Source organism: Schistocerca serialis, chromosome 1, assembly GCF_023864345.2.
Source record: "Schistocerca serialis cubense isolate TAMUIC-IGC-003099 chromosome 1, iqSchSeri2.2, whole genome shotgun sequence".
Lineage (NCBI taxonomy): Eukaryota > Metazoa > Arthropoda > Insecta > Orthoptera > Acrididae > Schistocerca > Schistocerca serialis.
In genome coordinates this window covers 1142748848-1142771038 of record NC_064638.1, presented here as the reverse complement: position 1 = coordinate 1142771038, position 22191 = coordinate 1142748848, and the positions used below count along the sequence as shown (strand labels likewise).

Genomic DNA, 22191 nt, shown 5'->3' with positions numbered 1-22191 from the left:
GCGGAATTAATCTAATGGGAGGAGGCATCTACCTGTTGCAGAAAATTCTTTCCGTCATAGTTTACTGTACCTGTGAATCCGTATATCGACTGTCTGAGCTCTTTGCTCCAATGATGTTCCACAGCTTATGTTTCTAAACCGAGTTATTATTAATGAAATTTTTACTTATAAAAGTTTCATTATTCATGGTCTTGTTTGTTAGTATCTTTGTAAAATTGAAAGGATGTGACTTCATAACTTGAAATTACTTTTAACTCGTTAAAATCATTCGAGGCACATTTTAGTTTACGCAAGATCACTGCTTCAGAGGTTCATTAATACTTTTGTGATGCTTTTACTAACAAAAGTTTAAAATTCAACAGAGCAGTTTTCCTTCGCCACACAATTAAAAAAAAAAAAAAAAATGTTGTGACTCGACTTCATTGTGTTCTTCTCATTAAATCACACACAGTACATGACAAAAGTTTCTGCCGCAGTCAACGATAACATGTTCGATGCTGTGAATGGGTCGGCAGATGGACGTATATACAGTTACAATGAAACGTTTTCCTTTAAAATATGTACACTAGTTAAGGGACAGCGACCCAGGCGAGTTCTGGCGCATCTACATTTGTGGGCTCGCTGTCGGCTGGTAGATTTTCAGCGATCGTCGCTCTCAGGCCAGTTACGAACGAAGTACGGTATACGACGCTGCTCTCCACTGTCCCCACCTGGCGCCATGAAACAGAAAACACGAAACAGAAAACGATTACGTACTTCAGTTAATTGTTTCGGAGTTAAAACATTACAAACCTCACAGAGAAAGAAAGAAACTTACCTAATTGTCGCACTGTTGAACATGGAGCTCCGTAGTAGACCGAATGTATGAATTCTCCACCGTTACTGGCTAAAAGTAAAAAAAAAATAAAATCTGTTCATTTATGCAGAAATTTGGTTCGGAACATATACACAGCGACGTTGCCCAAGCGGAGCACAAAATAAGTAAATAAATAAATGGACAAGTAATTTGTCGTCAGGTTTTTGAAGGTCTATTTGTTGGCTGGTTCAATGCTGAAATTTGTTAAACTTACGTCAGAGAAGCACTCGACCCAAAGGACAGGAAAGAAGGCTCAAAAATATTATAGTTCAAGAATGCATTTGCAGATGATCAAAAAATTGAAGAGACTAACAAAAATTAAGAACCTATTAGGGAGGTGGTTCTTGATCAAAGTGAAGGACTTAAAGAAAACGTAGAAAAACTTCCACATAACTGCTATGCAAAAGAAGATAGTGTATTAGTTGAAGAAAGAGCAAATGAAGAAGAATCCAATGAAAGTAGTAGTAATATTGTCTTTTCTGACATCTGTCAGTGACCTTTGAATGTCTTGGAAATCTAACAGTTGAGTCATCAAAATAATGACAAAAAACTTAAAAAGAAATATCAGTCACAGCGTGAGAATGTTTATAGGACTTGGATGGCACATTCAACTAAAAATCACAGTTTGTCTATTATTGTTGCAGTCTCTTCACCACAGGCACGAGTTTGAACAACGCATATACTCGTAAATTTGTTAAAAGTTTTCAAGCCCCACTAGAAATCTGCCAACCCTCTGCCTCGTACCTGCGTCCATTGTGTCCCGCCCTAGCTGCATCCGGACCGTCCCAATCACCTTGCTCTACCTGTTCCCTGGGCGCGGCCGAACTCCGCCCGCACAGTCCCGTCTGCCTATTAGTGTCGCTCTAGTTTTCGTAGACTTCACATCGTGCCATTGGATCTTACCATCTCAATAGTTGTGATATGGAAGTTTCAACGACAATTCGTGGTAAGCCTAGTTGCCGCTATGAAGGTTATTCTTACACGGAAGCATAGCCGCGGAAAGCTTAAATCCAAGAATTCTACAGTGCTCTTTTCGCACCAGCATCAATATGGAGCTCTGGATGACGCAAGGTTGGAAGTACAGAGGACTCTGAACCAGGCAAAAAAGAGGGCACGAGAGGAAAATACGTTTATTTCTAAAATCTATTCAGAGGAGTTAGGTAGCTTGCATAATCGAGGGTACGACTTTGTGACAGAAATGCCAGAGCAGCGAACAACGAAGAGGGCGGGCAAAGTCACAGGGAAGTGAGAGGGATCCAGAGACAAGAGAAGAGACTGAACTTAAAGCAGAGCTATTAACTATGGATGATGACAGCAGTGTCCTGTTAAGCGACGATAAATCAGGAGACAGGATAATAGTTTCTTGTGGAAGAGCAGGGAGAGAGGCTCTAAGAAGTAAACGAGACTTTTTTTATGGATGGCACGTTCAAGTGCTGTAGCAAACAGTTTTCACAGATATACAGGGTGTTACAAAAACGTATCGCCAAACTTTCAGGAAACATTCCTCACACACAAATAAAGAAAAGATGTTATGTGGACATGTGTCCGAAAACGCTTAATTTCCATGTTAGAGCTCATTTTAATTTCGTCAGTATGTACTGTACTTCCTCGATTCACCGCCAGTTGGCCCAATTGAAGGAAGGTAATGTTGACTTCGGTGCTTGTGTTGACATGCGACTCATTGCTCTACAGTACTAGCATCAAACACATCAGTACGTAGCATCAACAGGTTAGTGTTCATCACGATCGTGGTTTTGCAGTCAGTGTAATGTTTACAAATGCGGAGTTGGCAGACGCCCATTTGATGTATGGATTAGCACGGGGCAATAGCCGTGGCGCTTTACGTTTGTATCGAGACAAATTTCCATAACAAAGGTGTCCCGACAGGAAGACGTTCGAAGCAATTGATCGGCGTCTTAGGGAGCACGGAACATTCCAGCCTATGACTCGCTACTGGGGAAGAGGACACCTGCAATGGACGAGGCAATTCTTCGTGCAGTTGACGATAACCCTAATGTCAGCGTCAGAGAAGTTGCTGCTGTACAAGGTAACGTTGATCACGTCACTGTATGGAGAGTGCTACGGGAGAACCAGTTGTTTCCGTAGCATGTACAGCGTGTGCAGGCACTATCAGCAGCTGATTGGCCTCCACGGGTACACTTCTGCGAATGGTTCATCCAACAATGTGTCAATCCTCATTTCAGTGCAAATGTTCTCTTTGCGGATGAGGCTTCATTCCAACGTGATCAAATAGTAAATTTTCACAATCAGCATGTGTGGGCTGACGAGAATCCGCACGCGATTTTGCAATCACGTCATCAACACAGATTTTCTGTGAACGTTTGGGCTGGCATTGTTGGTGATGTCTTGATTGGGCCACATGTTCTTCCACTTACACTCAATGGAGCACGTTATCATGATTTCATACGGGATACTCTACCTGTGCTGCTAGAACATGTGTCTTTACAAGTACGACACATGTGGTTCATGCACGATGGAGCTCCTGCACATTTCAGTCGAAGTGTTCGTACGCTTCTCAACAACATATTCGGTGACCGATGGATTGGTAGAGGCGGACCAATTGCATAGCCTCCACGCTCTCCTGACCTCAACCCTCTTGACTTTCATTTATGGGGCATTTGAAAGCTCTTGTCTACGCAATCCCGGTACCAAATGTAGAGACTCTTCATGCTCATATTGTGGACGGCTGTGATACAATACGCCATTCTCCAGGGCTGCATCAGCGCATCAGGGATTCCATGCGACGGAGGGTGGATGCATGTATCCTCGCTAACGGAGGACATTTTAAACATTTCCTGTAACAAAGTGTTTGAAGTCACGCTGGTACCTTCTGTTGCTGTGTGTTTCCATTCCATGATTAATGTGATTGGAAGAGAAGTAATAAAATGAGCTCTAACATGCAAAGTAAGCGTTTCCGGACACATGTCCACATAACATATTTTCTTTCTTTGTGTGTGAGAAATGTTTCCTGAAAGTTTGGCCGTACCTTTTTGTAACACCCTGTATACAGTTCATGCAGATTTTGGAAGTAATAAAAATGAGACTAATATCGAACCAGTTGCATTTGCATTTTTACCAAATAAAAGAAGAGAGACATACATCCGACTTTTCAGAAATGTACTGGAAAATATTCCAGAATGGAACCCTGCAGGTGTGACTGTAGATTTTGAGTCAGGAGCGATTTCTGCAATTATACATACGTTACCAACTTTCTCAGTGCATGGACGCTATTTCTACATGAGAAAGTCTTTCTGGAGGAAAGTACAGGCTCTTGGACTCACTCGAGAATATAAAGAAAATGAGGAAGTGAGACAACAAGTTCGCACGTGTGCTGCACTGGCGTTTCTACGGCCTGAAGATGTATGTGATGGCAGGCTGGAGATACATTCACAGGCAACGGATGTTCCTAGGCTTTCTGATTTTTTCGACAATTTTGTAGAGAGGTGGTTGGAAAATGAAGAAAACCCTATCAGCCTTTGGAGCTGCTACAAACGGCTCCATCGAACAACTGACCACCCCTGCGTGTTCATATTACGATTGCAGTGGGCACGCAAACATCGGGGCTCGACCGTCGATCAATGTAAACGTGTCGACTCTTCTGGTGAATCACATTTTTGCTACACTAGGTCGATGGCCGCCCTCACAGACGCCGTCATCGAGATGAACGGCGCTCGAAACGTCCAGCGCGCCACGGACGCAGGCTGGTGGGATCAATATTATGCTACGGGAGACATTCTTCTGCGCTTGCATAGGACCTGTGGTAGTAACTGAAGACCCGCTGATAGCTGCAGACCACCCGCATCCCTTTATATCTTCCCCAACGGCGGTGTCATCTTTCATTAATATAATTGTCCTCAGTGGTTTGAGGAGTTTAAGACTGAACTCACGTTGAAATTTCGCCGATCAAATTCGCCTGATGTAAATCCTATGGATTCCATTTGGGTCCGCATCGGGTGCCATCGCCGCGTACTCAGATAACAGGCTCGTAATTAATTCGAATTACATGACCTTCGCGTCGACATCTAATGCCACATACCTCCATAATCCTATCAACAAACTGTCTGATCTCTGATACGCAGAATCAATGGTGTATTTCATTACAAAGATGGACAAACAAGCTGTTAAGCGGGTGGTCATAATACTTTAGCTCATCAGTGTAAAATATAGACTGGCATTGCCAAAAAATTCAGTTCTGGAGGAGAGAAGTATGTTTGCATCCAATATAGCTTTAAGTGTCAGGAATTCTTTTCTGAAGGTACTAGTCTGAAGCTTGCCCTTGTATGGAAGTGAAACGTAGACGATGAGCAGCTCAGGCAATAAGAGAAGAGCTTTTGAAATGTGGTGCTATAAAAGAAAGACGAAGATTAAATGGGTAGGTCGTGTAACCAATGAGAAGGTACTGCATAGAATTGGAGAGAAAAGAAATTTGTGGCGTAACTTGACTAAAGAAAGGAATCGGTTGATAAGGCGCATTTTGAACCATCAAGGAGTCATCAATTTAATACTGAAAGGAAGTGTGGGGGCTAAAATCTGTAAAGGGAGACCAAGAGATGATTACAGTAAGCAGGTTCAAAAGGATGTAAGTTGTAATAGTTAATTGGAGATGAAGGGGCTTGCACGGAATAGAATAGCTTGGAGAATTGTACAAACCAGTCTTTAGACTGAAGACCGTAACAACAACGTTTAGTTTGTTTCTAATGTTCAATTGTCATTTCACGTTTTAATGGAGTCCAATAATGGTAGTAGCCGAAACTAGTTATTACGGAAACTAAAATTTCTATCCTGATGGAACGTTTTGACAAAAAGTACAAAAAGTGATCGCGGGATCTTACTAATACTTTACGTATTTGACTGATGGAAGCAATAAGTTAGATGGGTATGGTGAGAAATAAGTAGATGCTGAGGGTAGTGGGAGAGCAAGACAACTACTGAGTGTAATTAAAAGAATGAAAAGAGCCTTAGAAAGGTGTGTGGAAGGTGAGTTGAAGGGTGAAGAGATTTCTAATCCTGGACGGTGTGGAGGACGGCGGAACGTACATAAGCATGAAGAACCGCCTGAGACGCAGATGAGAAATACCTGTTAATGTAGTAGTTAATGTCTGATAATACTGATGATGACTTTTCTCATAAAATGTAGAGTTAGTGTTACGTTAGAAGAGCGAGTATATGTTATCATTTCTCTAATCTCAAAAGCAACATCCAGCTATGCACAACAATGAAAGATGCTTTCTTATATTATGAAATGAGTAGTAGAGATACTATTATTATTGATATTCGGTTATACCTATTTCTTTACACAATTGTATGATATGCCGCAATATAGTTCTTTAACTTCATGTTATTATCAGTTGTTAGTCTAGAACCGGTAGGAGCATTAACAGAAACATGACCGGGACTGATCATTTCAGTGGAGGTGTATTCGCTTATTACATCACTCCAAACGGAATAAGACAATGAAGCAATAAAAGAAGGAAGTAATTGAAACTTTGATTGACCAGGTTATTTTTTGTAACTCTTTATAGTTAACAATGAACAACTTAAAAAAACTTACGATTTGTAGAATGGGTTTGATTTCATTGGTCCATCATTTGACAGGCCTCTTAGCGATGGACACTTTTATTGTTCCATCATATGACAGGCTTTATAGTGAGGAACACATTCATTGGACTGTCAGATGATGGCCATTGCTGCGAGGGAACGCTTTTGTGATCTGTGATATTATGCGTTTCATAGTGATGGCTGTTGTGTACATAGTTCCGCGTAGTCAGCGTGTACACAACTTTCCCACTAGAGCGCGCCCCGCTAAGCACAACAGCGAAGGCGCAGCGCTCGTCCGTCTCCGCACTACGAGATGGCGCTGCCATAGAGAAAGACCAAATTCTGCTTCCGCCGATCCGCGTATTAATATGTAACGCAGCCAATGAGATTGCTGCTAACATAGCACCTTTTCGCCTCGTGGATCACACTCGCGCAATGATTCATGAACACGCGTGGTATTATAATGAGTGTACAGACCTCCGATTAGTCAGTCTGTACAAGTTCTACATTTGTCTGTACCAGTCTATAGTCAAGTTTCAGTCTGGGCCCAATAAGATTACCATATTCCTGTACATCGCCATGAAGATAAATGTATAGACACTTTTGTCAAGTATCAGAGATATATGTGAGAATAAGATTAACGTACCAATACCAAAGGAACTTCAGACTGTCAATTGTAAATAGCATCCAGAACCAAGTTAAGTAATTTTTAAGCTTTTTATTATTTTAATAAATGTGGGTGAAAATTAAGCAAGTTCTTTTTAAAGTTGGTCACCGTCAATCTGCTACTCTAAGCATGCAAGAGGCATTTCTATTGTCTGACCTAATGGCAGAAGATAAACACTCCACGATAAGACCACGAGACATATTGCTGATATTCGCCTACTTCGTAAGAGCGACAAGTCAAATAATCTGATGGTGTGTGTACCGAAGGTCTTACAGTACGCTCACCACAATGCCACACTGTGATGAATCCACAGTTAAATGTGTCTTGTAATGGGGGCACTCTTTTCTTGGCACATAGTGAGGACACACTTTTATTGGTATGCCAAAATACAGAACTCGCAGCAAGAGCACACTGACATCAGTCCATTAATGACACTTCTCACAGTGTGAGTGTGTGTATGCGTTCTTAAGGGAACAAACTACAGAGATCATCGGTCCCTAGACTTACACACTATTTAAACTAACTTAAACTAACCAATTCTAAGAACAACACACACGCCCGTGCCCGAGGGAGGACTCCAACCTCCAGTGGGAGTGGCTGTTTCTCATAGTGAGGGCACACTTTCGTTTGTCGTATGACCGCCCTCACAACAAAATAATACTTTCATTCTTCTGTGATACTATGAACCTCGCAGTGATCAGTCCTTGTACTGAGTGCGTTTGATGATTGATTTGATTTGCACAGGGAGACAAAAACAACAGTGGTCAAGCCCATTGTTGCCCACCTGTGATACCAGCAACGCTAACCAGTAGCCTAAATATGTAGTAGGAAACCCTTTAGTAGTTCCTTATTGGACACTATTTCTTCAAGACTTAATGACACGAATATCCTGTGTCTTTGGACGTCTAACGCTTCTCATTACAAGCTCAGGTGTGTCGCGATTTCATCCCTCTCATCACAATGTTTACACTTAGGGGTTTCTTTCTCCATAGTAATAGTATCTTGGTGTTTCTCAAAGTTCTCATGGCCAGTCATTACTTATACGTTGTCCAAGTCCGGGATTACAGAACTTCTCGTGAAACTTGCCTTTGGCTTCATTAACTTGCCAAGTTTTTGCTTTTGGATCATCAATATTCTACATGTTGCCTCCTGATCCAGCTACGTAGTTTTGATTTTACCGTTGCGTTAGTATGGTTAGGGTAGGTTCTGGTGCAATAAATGTATCGTCACACCTGTCTTGGCCAGCTTATCAGCTTGTCCGTTGCCAGTTGTTCCTGAGTGACCAGGGATCCACAGCAGTTTTATTCTGGTGTTTTCACCTGGTCTCACAAGGGCATCGTGGCATTCTACTATGATCTTTGATATCATTGCAAGGGATGATAGAGATTTCATAGATGCTTGACTGGCTGAAGATGCTACGAGCCTTTAAGCATCTACGCTAGTTCTCCTCAAATGGTTCAAATGGCTCTGAGCACTATGGGACTTAACTTCGGAGGCCATCAGTCCCCTAGAACTTAGAACTACTTAAACCTAACTAACCTAAGGACATCACACACACCCATGCCCCAGGCAGGATTCGAACCTGCGACCGTAGCGGTCGCGCGGTTCCAGACTATAGCGTCTAGAACCGCTCGACCACCCAGGCCGGCCAGCGCAGAGTCCCAGATGATCGGAGAAAAGCGCAAGTGACTCCTCTATACAAAAAGGGCAAAACCACGGACCCGCCAAATTAAAGAGCAATACCCCTAACATCGATTTGCTGCAGAATTCTTGAACAGATTCTCAGTTCGAATATAATAAATCTTATAACCGCAAATCAGCATGGTTTTAGAAAGCGCCTCTAGTGCGAAACTCAGGTTGCCCTGTACCGCGGGTTAGGGATGCCGCGGTGCCCCATTGGAGCTGTTAACGAAGGTACGAGCATATGGAATAAGTTCGCAGTTACATGAGTGACTCGAAGGCTTCTTAAGTAATCGAGCTCAGTATGTTGTCTTCGACGGCGAGTGTTCAACAGACATTAGGATATCGTCAGGAGTGCCCCAGGGAAGTGTTCAAATTGGCTCAAATGGCTCTGAGCACTATGGGACTTAACTGCTGAGGTCATGAGTCCCCCAGCACTTAGAACTACTTAAACCTAATTAACCTAAGGACATCACAAACATCCATGCCCGAGGCAGGATTCGAACCTGCGACCGTAGCGCCAGGGAAGCGTGGTTGGATCGATATTATTCTCTATGATTTGGTGGACGAGGTGGGCAATAATGTGCGGCTGTTTGCTAATGATGCTGTCGTCTTCAGTAAGCCAACGAAGTCAAATGACTGTGGGAGGAAGCAAGATGGCTTAGATCAAATTTGTGGTTGACATGATGAATGGCAACTCGCTCTAAATGTAGAAAAAATCGTAAGTTTTGCGGATGAGTAGGGAAAACAAACCGGTAATATTCGGATAAGGCATTAATAGACTGCTGCTCGACACTGTAACATCGTTTAAATATCTACGCGTAATGTTTCAAGGTGATGTGAAATGGAACGTGCATGTGAGGATTGTGGTAGGAAATTTGTACAGAAACCAGATGGCAGTTATAAGAGTCGAGGGGCATAAAAGGGAAGCAGTGGTTGGGAAGGGAGTGAGACAGGGTTGTAGCCTCTCCCCGACGTTATTCAATCTGAATATTGAGCAAGCAGTAAAGGAAACAAAAGAAAAATTCGGTGTAGGAATTAAAATCCATGGAGAAGAAATAAAAACTTTGAAGTTCGCTGACGACATTGTAATTCTGTCAGAGACAGCAAAGGACTTGGAAGAGCAGTTGAACGGAGTGGACAGTGTCTTGAAAGGAGGATATAAGATGAACATCAACAAAAGAAAAACGAGGATAATGGAATGTAGTCGAATTAAGTGGGATGATGCTGAGGGAATTAGAGTAGGAAATGAGACACTTAAAGTAGTAAAGGAGTTTTGCTGTTTGGGGAGCCAAATAACTGATGATGGTCGAAGTATGGAGGATATAAAATGTAGACTGGCAATGGCAAGGAAAGCGTTTCTGAAGAAGACAAATTTGCTAACATCGAGTATAGATTTAAGTGTCAGGAAGTCGTTTCTGAAAGTATTTGTATGGAGTGTAGCCATGTATGGAAGTGAAACGTGGACGATAAATAGTTTGGACAAGAAGAGAATAGAAGCTTTTGAAATGTGGTGCTACAGAAGAATGCTGAAGATTAGATGGGTAGATCACATAACTAATGAGGAGGTACTGAATAGAACTGGAGAGAAGTTTGTGGCACAACTTGACTGGAAGAAGGGATCGGCTGGTAGGGCATATTCTGAGGCATCAAGTGATCACCAAGTTAGTATTGGAGGGCAGCGTGGAGGGTAAAAATCGTAGAGAGAGATCAAGCGATGAATACACTAAACAGGTTCAGAAGGATGAAGGTTGCAGTAGGTACTAGGAGATGAAGAACCTTGCACAGAATGGAGTAGCATGGAGAGCTGGATCAAACCAGTCTCTGGACTGTAGACCACAACATCAACAACAACAACAACAGGTTCGAATAACATTCAAGTGTCACGGACAAGCTTCAGAAACTCAAATGGCAATCCCTGGAGGGAAGGTGACATTCTTTTCGAGGAACACTACTAAGAAAATTTACAGAACCAGCCTTTGAAGTTGACTGCAGAACGATTCTACTGCAGCGAACATACACTGCGCGTAAGGACCACGAAGATAAGATACTAGCAATTAGGGCTCGTACGGAGCCATATACACAGTTGTTTCCCCTCTCTCCATTTGCGAGTGGAAGAGGAAAGTTCATGACTGGTAATGTTACAGGGTACCCTCCGCCACGTGCCTTAAATTGAAGTGGTGTGTATTTATGTAGATAAAAATGTAGGTGTTGCATGATCAGCTGCAACTTCCCTAACCATTCCTATATTTACCATAGTCATTATATTTCTGTAGATTCTGGATATCTTGAGGGTATCTAGTTACTTAGACTTTTTTTTAACATTTATGTCCCCACCGCTGCCTCCATTGTAACCCAAACGTGTAATGCGCATGTCCGGCTTGGCCTCCAATCAAGCAGTGGGCGTGCTGCTAATTCCTCCTGCTATGGATAAGCAAGCCAAGCTCCTTAGCACCCACCCTCTGTTCACTTCATTCCACCATTCTGTAACCCCATATGTTAGCCTGTGTCCGACTACAGTGGTATATATTCAGTACACACTCCCTGAGTTTGGACACCAGTTTTTACCACAGGCCCTTCTAATTCCCATACGAGTACCTTTTGCCTTGGAACATATATTCTTGAGGTGAGGGATCCATCACAGTTTCGCATCCATGGTTGCCCGTAGATACTTCACTACCCTCTTTGCTTGTAAAGTTTCGTCGAGAAGCTTGAGGTTCCATTACGTGAACTGGAATGCTGTCTCGTAAATGTTACTACGACAGTTTTCTTGGGACTGACCTTTAGATCCTGTTTTCCACCCCTGTTTTGCACAATATTCAGTGCACCTTATGCCACTCTTCGAACAGTATTAACAAATTAGCCAAGTATTACTATGAGTAAACCGTCTATGTATCCTTGGTAAAATATCCTCCGATATGTAACTTTCCGATCAGTTCATTTTCTGCTACGTTCCACAGGAGTGGGAAGAAAACACTTGTCGTGGACACCCTATGATAGTGATGATCACCATTTTCTCATTCATCATGGAGGCTTATACCTTTCTTCTACTCAGTATGGTCTTAATCCACCGGCATATGGTAGTCTCAGTACCATGCTCTTATGCAGCTTGATTTGAAGATAACATTGTTAAAAGCTCCCTCAATATGCAGGAAGATGGAGAGAGCAATGCCTCAAAGTGTGCAACTTTTTCTGCCTTTTTCTGCCTTCGTACGATTTGCGTGGTTCAGACGCACTTTGGTTTCCATGTAGAGGGACCTAACTTAAATCTCTTTTCCTAACATACACATTAACCTGTACTTCTAATCTCTTTAAAATAAAGGAAGCCAAATTGATTGGTCTCGTATCCTTAGCCTTCGTATGATCAGTTCTCCATGGCTTCGAAATGAAAGCAACCTTCTCTGCCCTCTGACGGTATATTTTATACTGGATGAGATATATAGTCTCTTGTTTGACTCTATGGCTATCCTCGTCCAGAGCGTGCGTGAATTTGTGGCGTCTTTGAGCTGTTGTATCTAGAGCAAAAATAATTTTACGAGCGGTATTCAGACAGAAAATGTTAGGCAAAAGGGCTAAAATATTGACACCCGAAAAATTTTCAATGTTTGGCTCCTTGTAGGCCTATCTCAGGCACTACAGGTACGACGAACGTAAAACTTGGGTAGTAGCAATCTAACAACACAAGGTTCGCAAATACAAAGTTTCATTTAAGCACCACTTTCCAGTACTGAATACGTTGAGCGTAAAGTCGAAGATTCTGTAAAAATTTTAAAGCTGTAGTATTTTCGATCTGATTTCCATAAAACTCTCCAAATTGGGCTCATTAGAAATAGTATGATGTGAATCGCAAAACAGAATGTGTTTGATTATCCAACGCGGTCTAACAATGCCATATAATTTGTACCAAAGTTGGTTGTGAAGTCACGGCAAGAAAAAATATAAATTTCGGATTCTTATATATCTTAGAATAAACTACGCTGAATACGTGCTCGGTAGCACAAGGATGTAGAGTACAAAATTTAATTCCCTTACTATTTCAATAATCCACAAATTCGTCGAAAAGATGTCAATTTTTGTGAAACTGTAAAAATAGGGTATATTCAACCAGCCACATTCATAACAATATGTTTTAATCCACCGCAGAACAGCGGGTGTAATTTCCAATATGAACTAACAATGTTACACAAATCGAGGCAAAGTAGCCGGGAAATCAGTTAGAGAATAAAGTTTTAACTTTGACTTCTTACGTCTTGTTGAAATTTTGGATACATCAACTTAGCATCATTAGGTTTTCCTGTATGAAGTATCGTCCCCGTACCGTTTTCCAAATTTCTACTAAATCAGTTCAAGTTTGATTTACGTAAAAACTGCAAAAATAGATCACATTCAGTTTGCTTTTTGAAAATTTGTTTTGCTCTCCACAAACTCGCACGTGAAGTCAAACAAATGACTGTACCTGGCCAATATTGTTTGGAAGAACGTTAAACTTCATCAGTGTTCACTGGGGACATGTGCGACCGTTAACATAAAATTTCATCGAACTCCCTAATGATCGAGAAGGAAAATGTTCCAAAATTAGGCAATCCGGCATGGAATGACCCCAATGTGGCCCCACTCCGAGGTGCGTCACGTGACTGTTATCGTAGAAGACGCACGCCTTCTTTCGGCTAGGCTGAGATGGGGCTCGTAGTGAAAGCACGCTTTTAGTAATCTGTCAAATGACGGATCTAATAATGAGGGCTCACTTTGTAAGACTTCTATAGAAAAAATATCAGTATGTGATAAGACTGATTATATTGATTTCAGTAACTGTCTCCTCACGTAACGTGTACTGTAGGTAACCTATTCAGTTGCTGAACGAAACTGGCTGTTGGTTGGCCCCGTGTTGCGCATGTCAACAGTTTCGTGAAATAAACCATTAATCTACATGAAATGCAAAATTTGGAGTAAAAAAAAATGAATCTAACTAAATGACCAACGAAACTCATTGTGGGCTCAATGAAAACCATATAACTAAAACTCAGTACTTCAGCGCATTATGAAAGTTGTGTGAGATGAAGTGCAATGTTTGACTTGGAATTTACACAAAAACAAATTACTGCTATCCTTAGAAGAAAATAATTGTATGAAATTACCAATACTGTTCACTGAAACTTACTCTGATCGCTAGCACGACATCTGAGAATCCCGACTACCCCCTGTTAGCTCAAGAATGCAACGTGAGATCTGCTCTTAAATAAAAGTGACTTACCACTTGCTCAGCATGCTGGTTTTGTGTCCAGAGTACTGACGTTCTCGAAAGCAAATACAACTCAGCAGATGAAACAGCTAAAGACAAGTAATCTACCCCAAATATGTTTTTTCAGAAACAATCTGTGTCTTCGTCTGGCGTAAGGTGCAATGCACACACTTCAGAATTCAAAACCTTACTGTGAATCATGGAGGTGGGTTTCACTTTAAAGAAAATCGTTCTCAAGAAATCGAGCTCTACGAACTAGCAGCTCCGTCATAAATTACGTTGATAAGTATCTACCTTTCATTTCTTGATGGCGACTAGTTTCATACACCTGTGTCCATTTTCAAACCATCCGTGCTATCCGACCGCTGTGGCCGAGCGGTTCTGGGCGCTTCAGTCCGGAACCGTGCTGCTGCTACGGCCACAGGTCCGAATCCTGCCTCGGGCATGGATGTGTGTGATGTCCATAAGTTAGTTGGATTGAAGTAGTTCTAAGTCTAGGGGACTGATGACCTCAGATGTTAAGTCCCATAGTGCTTAGAGCCATTTGAACCATTTGAACCATCCGTGCTGTAAGTGTGACAAATACAGGCGATAGTCCACGAACAGAAACTGCCCCTGCAGTATTCGAAGTGGTATATGGCCGACTTAACAGCAGCAAAATACAGTACGTACTTTGCTGTTGACGGAAAAAACAGCTATTATGACGGAGCTACAACTGTTTACGACATATCAGACTCTAATTATTGACGGAAAGAGTGCACGACATAAAAAGATTCTAACAATTACCAAATTCTCTCATTACAAAGAAACTAAAAACACATATTTAAAATTTCTTCAAAGTTCTTGCCATCAATGTAAATAACAGCAGCCCGGCTAGCCGCGCGGTCTAACGCGCTGCTTCCCGAGCGGGAAGGCGTGCCGGTCTACATCTGCATCTACATTTCTACTCCGCAAGCCACCCAACGGTGTGTGGCGGAAGGCACTTTACGCGCCACTGTCATTAGCTCCCTTTTCTGTTCCAGTCGCGTATGGTTCGCGGGAAGAACGACTGCCGGAAAGCCACCGTGCGCGCTCGAATCTCTCTAATTTTACATTCGTGATCTCCTCGGGAGGTATAAGTAGGGGGAAGCAATATATTCGATACCTCATCCAAAACGCACCCTCCACGAATCCGGCCCGCGGATTAGTGTCGAGGTCCGGTGTGCCGGCCGGCCTGTGGATGGTTTTTAAGGCGTTTTTCCATCTGCCTCGGCGAATACGAGTTGATTCTCCTTATTCTGCCTCAGTTACGCTATGTCGGCTATTGCTGCGCAAACACTGCTCCGCGTACGCCTACACCATAATTACTCTACCTCGCAAACATTTGGGGTTACACGTGTCTGGTATGAGACGTTCCAGGGGGAGGGGGGGGGGGGGGGGGAGTCCAACCGCACAATAACCCTGCGTTCGGCATGGGGGGGCGGTGGGGTGGATGTTCTGCTGTGGGCTGTTGTGGGGTTGTGGACCACTGAGGGATACGGCTGGACGAAGCCTCTCCGTCATTTCTAGGTCCCCAGTTTCATACACAAATACACAATATAAATAACAAGAAAGTATTATAAATATGTTTTTATCTTCATAAGAAAGTATTCCAGGTATTTTCTCCGATATTCCAAAATAAAAGATCTCTTTCTCTGAAACACTCAACTTGCGACGACTCCGATTATACACTGTGACTAAGTATCGCCAAAATACCCGAGAAGTACCGTGTTAACTAATGCAGTCAACGTCAAGTCGTATCTAAATAGACGTTTCTCCAAATTTTACTTCCCAACACAATATCTGACCGTGCATTTATCCCAGTTTAGCGTAGAATAACCATATTAAATAAGATTTAATGACATTGACCAAAGAAAAAAAATTGCTTCTAATATCAATAGACAAAAGAACACCAAAGTTGAGTGACGAACCCACAATTTTACACGACTCTCATTCAAAGTAATGACAACCCGTGTGGTTTGACAGCTACCCACCTTTGAATTACCCACTATAGAATGTTAGCACCAGTAGCAAGCGACCTTCACAGTCATTGGTCGACGTCTAAGAAATTAATGGCGGGCGCCCTTGTCCAAGTAGCAAAACATTACAATACTTCTGGTAAATGTCACGGCACACGAATTTTGACACATAACCCCCCCCCCCCCCCCAAAAGTTATAAAAAATATCCATGCAGCGGCAGCGGATTTAAAATGTAAAAAAAAAATGGAAATAATTAAAAGGGAAATGGCTACTGCTAATGAAAGTCAACAATGTCTGCATAGAACACTCCACTACGTGGAGCACACTTTTATTCTGAAGAAGACAAACGTTATGCGAATGTCAGCCAAAAGCAAAAGAAATTACAAATTAAAATTGTTAGCAATAATTTTGAGTCTTTGAGAAGAGAGCGCTGATTTTAAATCCTATCTTGTGTGTTGTGACGATGGTCGCGATATCGACGGCAGCTGGCTGGTCCTGGTGAAACGCTGAGATCTGCTCCCACGGTCGTGTGATTGCTGCTGATGATTTTTCCTCGTAATCGGGCGGGCGGTGGTATTCATTAAGCTGCAAATCTGATTACAGTGGCGTTTTGCAGGCCACAGGCTGGTCGATGTAATTGTTGTTACAGATGTCCGTATGTGCACAGTTTTAATGTTTCTGGCGCACACAATTTAAGTTTATTTAAGCCACACACAGTTTATAAAACTTGCCGACCGCGAATTCTGTAGAAAATCAATTCGTATTATGAGTGCCGCGATCGCGAAAAACCATCCTGGGCTGGAATGTACTCACACACAATAGACAGTTCGCCTAAGTTCTATTACTGATTTACCAGAAGTATTGTAATGTTTTGCTACTTGGACAAGGGCGCCCGCCATAAATACGTAAGTTCACAGTACTTGAGTGTACGAAAACACAGTCAAAATACAAGCGCAGTTCAATTCATAGACACAGAGCTACAATACCGTCCATTCTCGGTTGCATTATCATAGTTACTTCCTCTCACGGCACAGTCTCAGTATTTACTTCGCCCAGTTTCTACTCTCACTATTATCATATCACGTCCTGGCATAAAACAGTAATTAAAAACGTACATCGCTTGCCACTAAACTCAATCTTCACCAGCTCGTAAAAGTCACGACTCCCACAGTAAAACATGTGTCCGCCTCTCTAGCTACCCAGCAACACACCCCCGCTTTGTTCGATCGACTATCGATATTGCTCTCTCTCAATACTCTCGCCCGCAGTTTATACAACATCAAAGTAAATTACGTATATCTTTACACAACTATTTTCTACCAAACTTATTACAGTAAACGATAAACAAAAAAATTAAAGCTTTCCACAATCAATAAACTCTAAACATATTTATCTACTTACAAAAAAGAAATAATTTCCAGTTACATATTACATCTAGAAAACAACTTTTATCTCTATATTACAGGACAAACGAAAAATGCGCTACAACATCGAAGAGATATGAACAGACGGAAAAAAGGAAAAACAAAAAACATGGTAAATACATATCTATCGCAAATAACGATGTCTTCACAAACTGCTCGCTACTATGCCGCAAATAAGAAGTACGTCAATCACAGATAAAATTAAACACAGAGACAAGGATCTTATTCGCAACTCATGAAGTTCGCTCATTCGTCTTTGTCCTAGCACAGGAAAGGTGAATTATTTACAACAGCAGAAAAAATATGAGAACGTTACAACTTTCATTGATCCCTCATATGACAGGCTTTGTTTCGAAGGCATGCTTACATTGATCGGTGGTTTTACAGGCCTTGCGCTGAGTACACACTTTGAGGCACCTTATCTACCGTTTGAGGGCTCTAGTGTGGGCATGCTTTCATTGGTCTGTTGAATTACCGGTCCAATAGTGAAGGCATACTTTCGTTTGTCTGTGATGTTATGCACCTTGTGATTTCTGTGATCCATCACAACACACCTCGTAGTGAGGGCACACCTACATTGGCCTGGGTTATGATGGGCTTTATATCGAGGACATTCTTTCATTTGTCCATCAGACGATGGGCTATATGGGGTGGGTGCGCACTTTCTGCAAAACTTCACGCGCGCACTTTGCTCCATACTTCTCGGAGGTACCCAAAACCGCACCACGTTTCACTTAGCATTGCAGTACGGCATTTTTCGGTCGACACAATTATCTGAGTTCGGCAAAATCGTAGTGTCAGCCTTCTTCACCCTTCGCTACTTGGTCGTGGTATGAAGGACGTTCACAGGTCCAGTGACTGCACAAAAAAAGGAAGTCTAGCGATCTATCGTCAGAAGCCTTTCAAACGAATAGGAACGACAGAAGAGAGGGATGAGAATTCTCAGTTCCCATAACTGACGGGTACTGCACATGTGCTATGAAACGGTGTAACAGTTCCTTGCAGCAAAAATGTAAATGCTTAGTAGACAATGAAAGAACAAAAACTTACAACAGTCTACAGACTGGAGTCATTGTTCTGCACATAAAGAAGCGCTTTGTGATGAACTTCCATGTATGGAGCATTTGAAGAAGTTGGAGATATGAACAGTAAAATTTCTGAAGTCACACTCATTATTCCACCGTCAGCTGCAATTGTTTTTAATGAAACTGAATGAAAATTATGGAGGCTCCATATTTTACTGAAAAGTATGTTCCAAGAGGCACACTTGGAGCGATTTTCCGATTTAGAAGCCCCTATTGATAATTTTATTAAGGAAAAAGGATTGCAGGAAAGAAAATTAGAACATCCGAACTGGATTGGAGACTTCAGATTTTAAGTGGACTTGACTGCACACTGCCTACAGTAAACTATTGCAAGGTGACTTCTCTCTAATTTGATGGGGATGCATTTAAAAGAAAACCGTCTCGCAGAACGGACACATTCTGACAAAGACAGACCTCTCCCCTAAGACCGTTGGCATTAAGGAACGCGAGGTTCGAAGAATTTATTGTGACCTTGAAAGAATTTTAAGGATAGTTTCCTAAACGTTTTGAGGACACTGGTCTTTTATCTGGTTTCAAGCTGTTTTCTGGACCGTTGCTGTTCCAGTTGAAAGCGCCCCTGTGGGTGTTCAGATGCAACTGTTTGATCTGCGAGGTAATTCCGGTTTTGAAGACAAATATCCTTAATTTTAACATCGTTTAGAGCCTCTACATTGTTTTCTTGAGGCAGAGTTTCCACGTCTCCATAATGGGGCTGCAAATGTGCTATAATATTTGGATCAAAACATGTGTATGAAAAACGTATTTTCGATTATGACACCAAATAAATCACCATTACATGGCAACCTGAGTGCGAAAATCTGTGATATTGTCTGAGTCTTTCCGTAAGCCGACAGTTCGTATCAGAAAAAAAAAATATCTGATGTCTTCAGCGCGCCAAAAATAATTAAATAACACTGAAAATTTAATTTTTGTAGCTATGTCATTGAGAAATGTGAGATATAAAACCAAGTCGTATGCAGTGCGACTGGACTGCCATTCAAATTGACTTCTTCGCTGTTTCCCCCCTTTCCCCCTCCTAGCGATCAGACAGCGTAGCGTGGTGGTGTGGGAAATGTGCCGGCCAGGTTGAGAACTGTGGCACTCCTGTCAGGGCACGGGGCGTGAGCCGGGTTCTTTGCCGCGCTGGGTTAAAAGTTACGTACAGTGCCTCTCATAAGTTTTGGGACAAACATTGTTCACAGTGTGAATTTAGGGTAGTTAATACTGAAATAAAGATGTACGTCGGCAAGTCGTACATGTGACTGTGGGCGATGGAAAGCGCAATCACGTATATTTGCTTGCTTACAGCAGAAAAAGGCCCATTTCTTACTGCGTGTTATGAAACTCTGTACTTCAAAAGTTTTGGGACAAATGTTGGCAACAGTGCCAGTGTGCATATCTCTGTTATTCGTTACTTCCTGCGATGTCGAGAGCTCAAAGGAAACACAAGTGTGTTTGTACAAAATGGTACATAGAGATAAAAACAGCACTTTTGAACAGTTACTAATATTCCACGACGAAAAGGAAACAACGTGCCAAGAAATACCAACGTTACTGTATGTGAGGAAAATTACTACAGGGAAGATCGTCCGCCGATATAAATATGAAGACAGGACAGAAAATCTCCCACGGACAGGCCGTCCAACGATATTTGTGAGGAGAGAAGAGAGGGCAATAGTGCAGAAGGTTAAGCAAGATCCACGAATCACAGCTACACAAATTGCCATTGAGGCTGAGGAAGAGTTTGGGGAGATGGCCAGTCCTAGCAAAATCAGACGACTACTGTACAGAGAAAATTACCAGGGGGAATTGCAAGAAGGAAGCCTTATATCAGTCTTGCCAGTAGGAAGAAGAGGCTGCTATTGGCAAGGAAACACATCAACAAGATCATGGAGAGGTGGAATCAAGTAATATTTTTGGATGAATCAAAAGTTTAACATGTCGGGACCCGATGGACGAATAACGGTCCGGCGGCAGCCCAAGAAAGAGCTGCAAGGAAAAACTGTGCAATCCACAGTGAAATATGGCAGGTGCCAGGTATAGTTTGGAGTTGTATGTCGGCCCAGGGAGTGAGTGAGCTGGTCTTCATTGACGTAACAATGGATAAAGATGTATACCTGCAGATTCTAAGGAACAATTTGAAGAAGAGCGCAGAAAATATGGGAACTGGAAACTGTTTCAAATTTTATAAGGACAACGACCCCAAACATACCGCCTATATTTGTACGGTTGTGGCCCCTGTACGACTGTCCGAAAGATGTCATCCTCCTCCACAAAGTCCGGACACGAATCCTATAGGTAATTTATGGGATGCTTTAGAAAGAAATATTGGAAAAATCGCCCTACGGTCCTAACAAGACGTCAGGAGAAGACTGCAAGAAGAATGGAAAAATCTAAGTATTTCGTACTTACAGAAGCTTGTACAAAGCATGCGAAAACAGCTGAAACAAATGTTACAACGTCGCGGTGGAAGTACAAAGTAATAACTCCTCATTATTTCCTGGTTTTTAGTTTATTTCAGCACTTCGTTCCAAAACTTTTGCGCCGGAAATCACATATTATTTCGCATAAATATTAAATTATTTGTATTTTGTGGGTCATTAAATGATGTAAAATGTGCAATTTACTGCTCTGTCAATTTCATTCTGTCTGTTGAAATAGCAAGCATAATATGTTTAAGTAGCGTGACACGCACCTGCCTCACGCTTACGTCGGTGATTTTGTGATGTCGCAGGTCTGTACTCCTTCCGCCATCCCACTAAAGGCTCGTGGTTCATCCAGACGCTGTGTACTCACTTGGGAAAGCACGCGGGTGACAAGGACGTTGTGTCGCTGCTAACCGACGTGAACCGCATCGTGGGCCAGGAGTTCCGCTCCAGCGACCCGTCCGAGCCGTGTATGGACGGCTTGGTGCAGGGCCCCTGCTTCATCTCCTCCCTCACACGCCGGGTACACCTGTGGCCGCCTGTTGCAGCTGCCCCGGACGCCTTGCCTAATGTGGAATAACTCCAACTTCCATCTTTTCTTTCATCTGATTTTCTTGGAACTAAGTCTTTAACTTAAATAAAACCTTCTGATTATATTGTCATGGTGTAATTGTTCCAATATTTCGGTTGCTTTTGCTGATGGATATGCAAAAAACTGGTGATTTCTCATACTGGGGAACAATCAAGAATGGGGTGCCGCAAGGTTCGGTCCTGGGTCCTCTGCTGTTCTTAATGTATATTAATGACTTGCCATTCTATATTCACGAAGATGCAAAGCTGGTACTTTTTGCCGATGATACAAGTATAGCTATCACACCCGACAGACAATAATTAACTGGTGAAATTGTAAACAATGTTTTCCAGAAAATCATTAAGTGGTTGTCTGCAAATGGGCTCTCATTAAACTTTGACAATACGCAGTACATACAGTTCCACACAGTAAATGGAATGACACCATTAATGAATATAGACTTCGATCAGAAATCGTTAGCTAAGGTAGAATATTCAAAATTTCTAGGTGTATGCATTGATGAGGGGTTGAACTGGAAAAGGCACATTGAGGATCTGCTGAAACGTTTGAGTTCAGCTACTTATCCTATTAGGGTCATTGCAAATTTTGGCGATGTACATCTCAGTAAATTAGCTTACCACTCCTATTTTCATTCTCTGCTTTCGTATAGCATCATATTCTGGGGT

At 42.1% G+C, this 22191-nt stretch overlaps 1 protein-coding gene across 4 annotated transcripts in view; it reads left to right on the top strand.

The window, feature by feature from the left end:
• The window catches only part of LOC126417544 (caspase-1-like), a 270319-nt gene extending 248729 nt beyond the window's left edge, over window positions 1-21590 (top strand). For all 4 annotated transcript variants that reach the window (XM_050085127.1, XM_050085130.1, XM_050085128.1 and 1 more), the window contains exon 6: window positions 21243-21590. In XM_050085127.1, coding sequence (XP_049941084.1) covers window positions 21243-21514 — 272 coding nt within the window. In that variant the 3' untranslated portion in view covers window positions 21515-21590. The remainder of the gene's footprint in view (window positions 1-21242) is intronic.
• The last annotated feature ends 601 nt before the right edge of the window (window positions 21591-22191 follow it).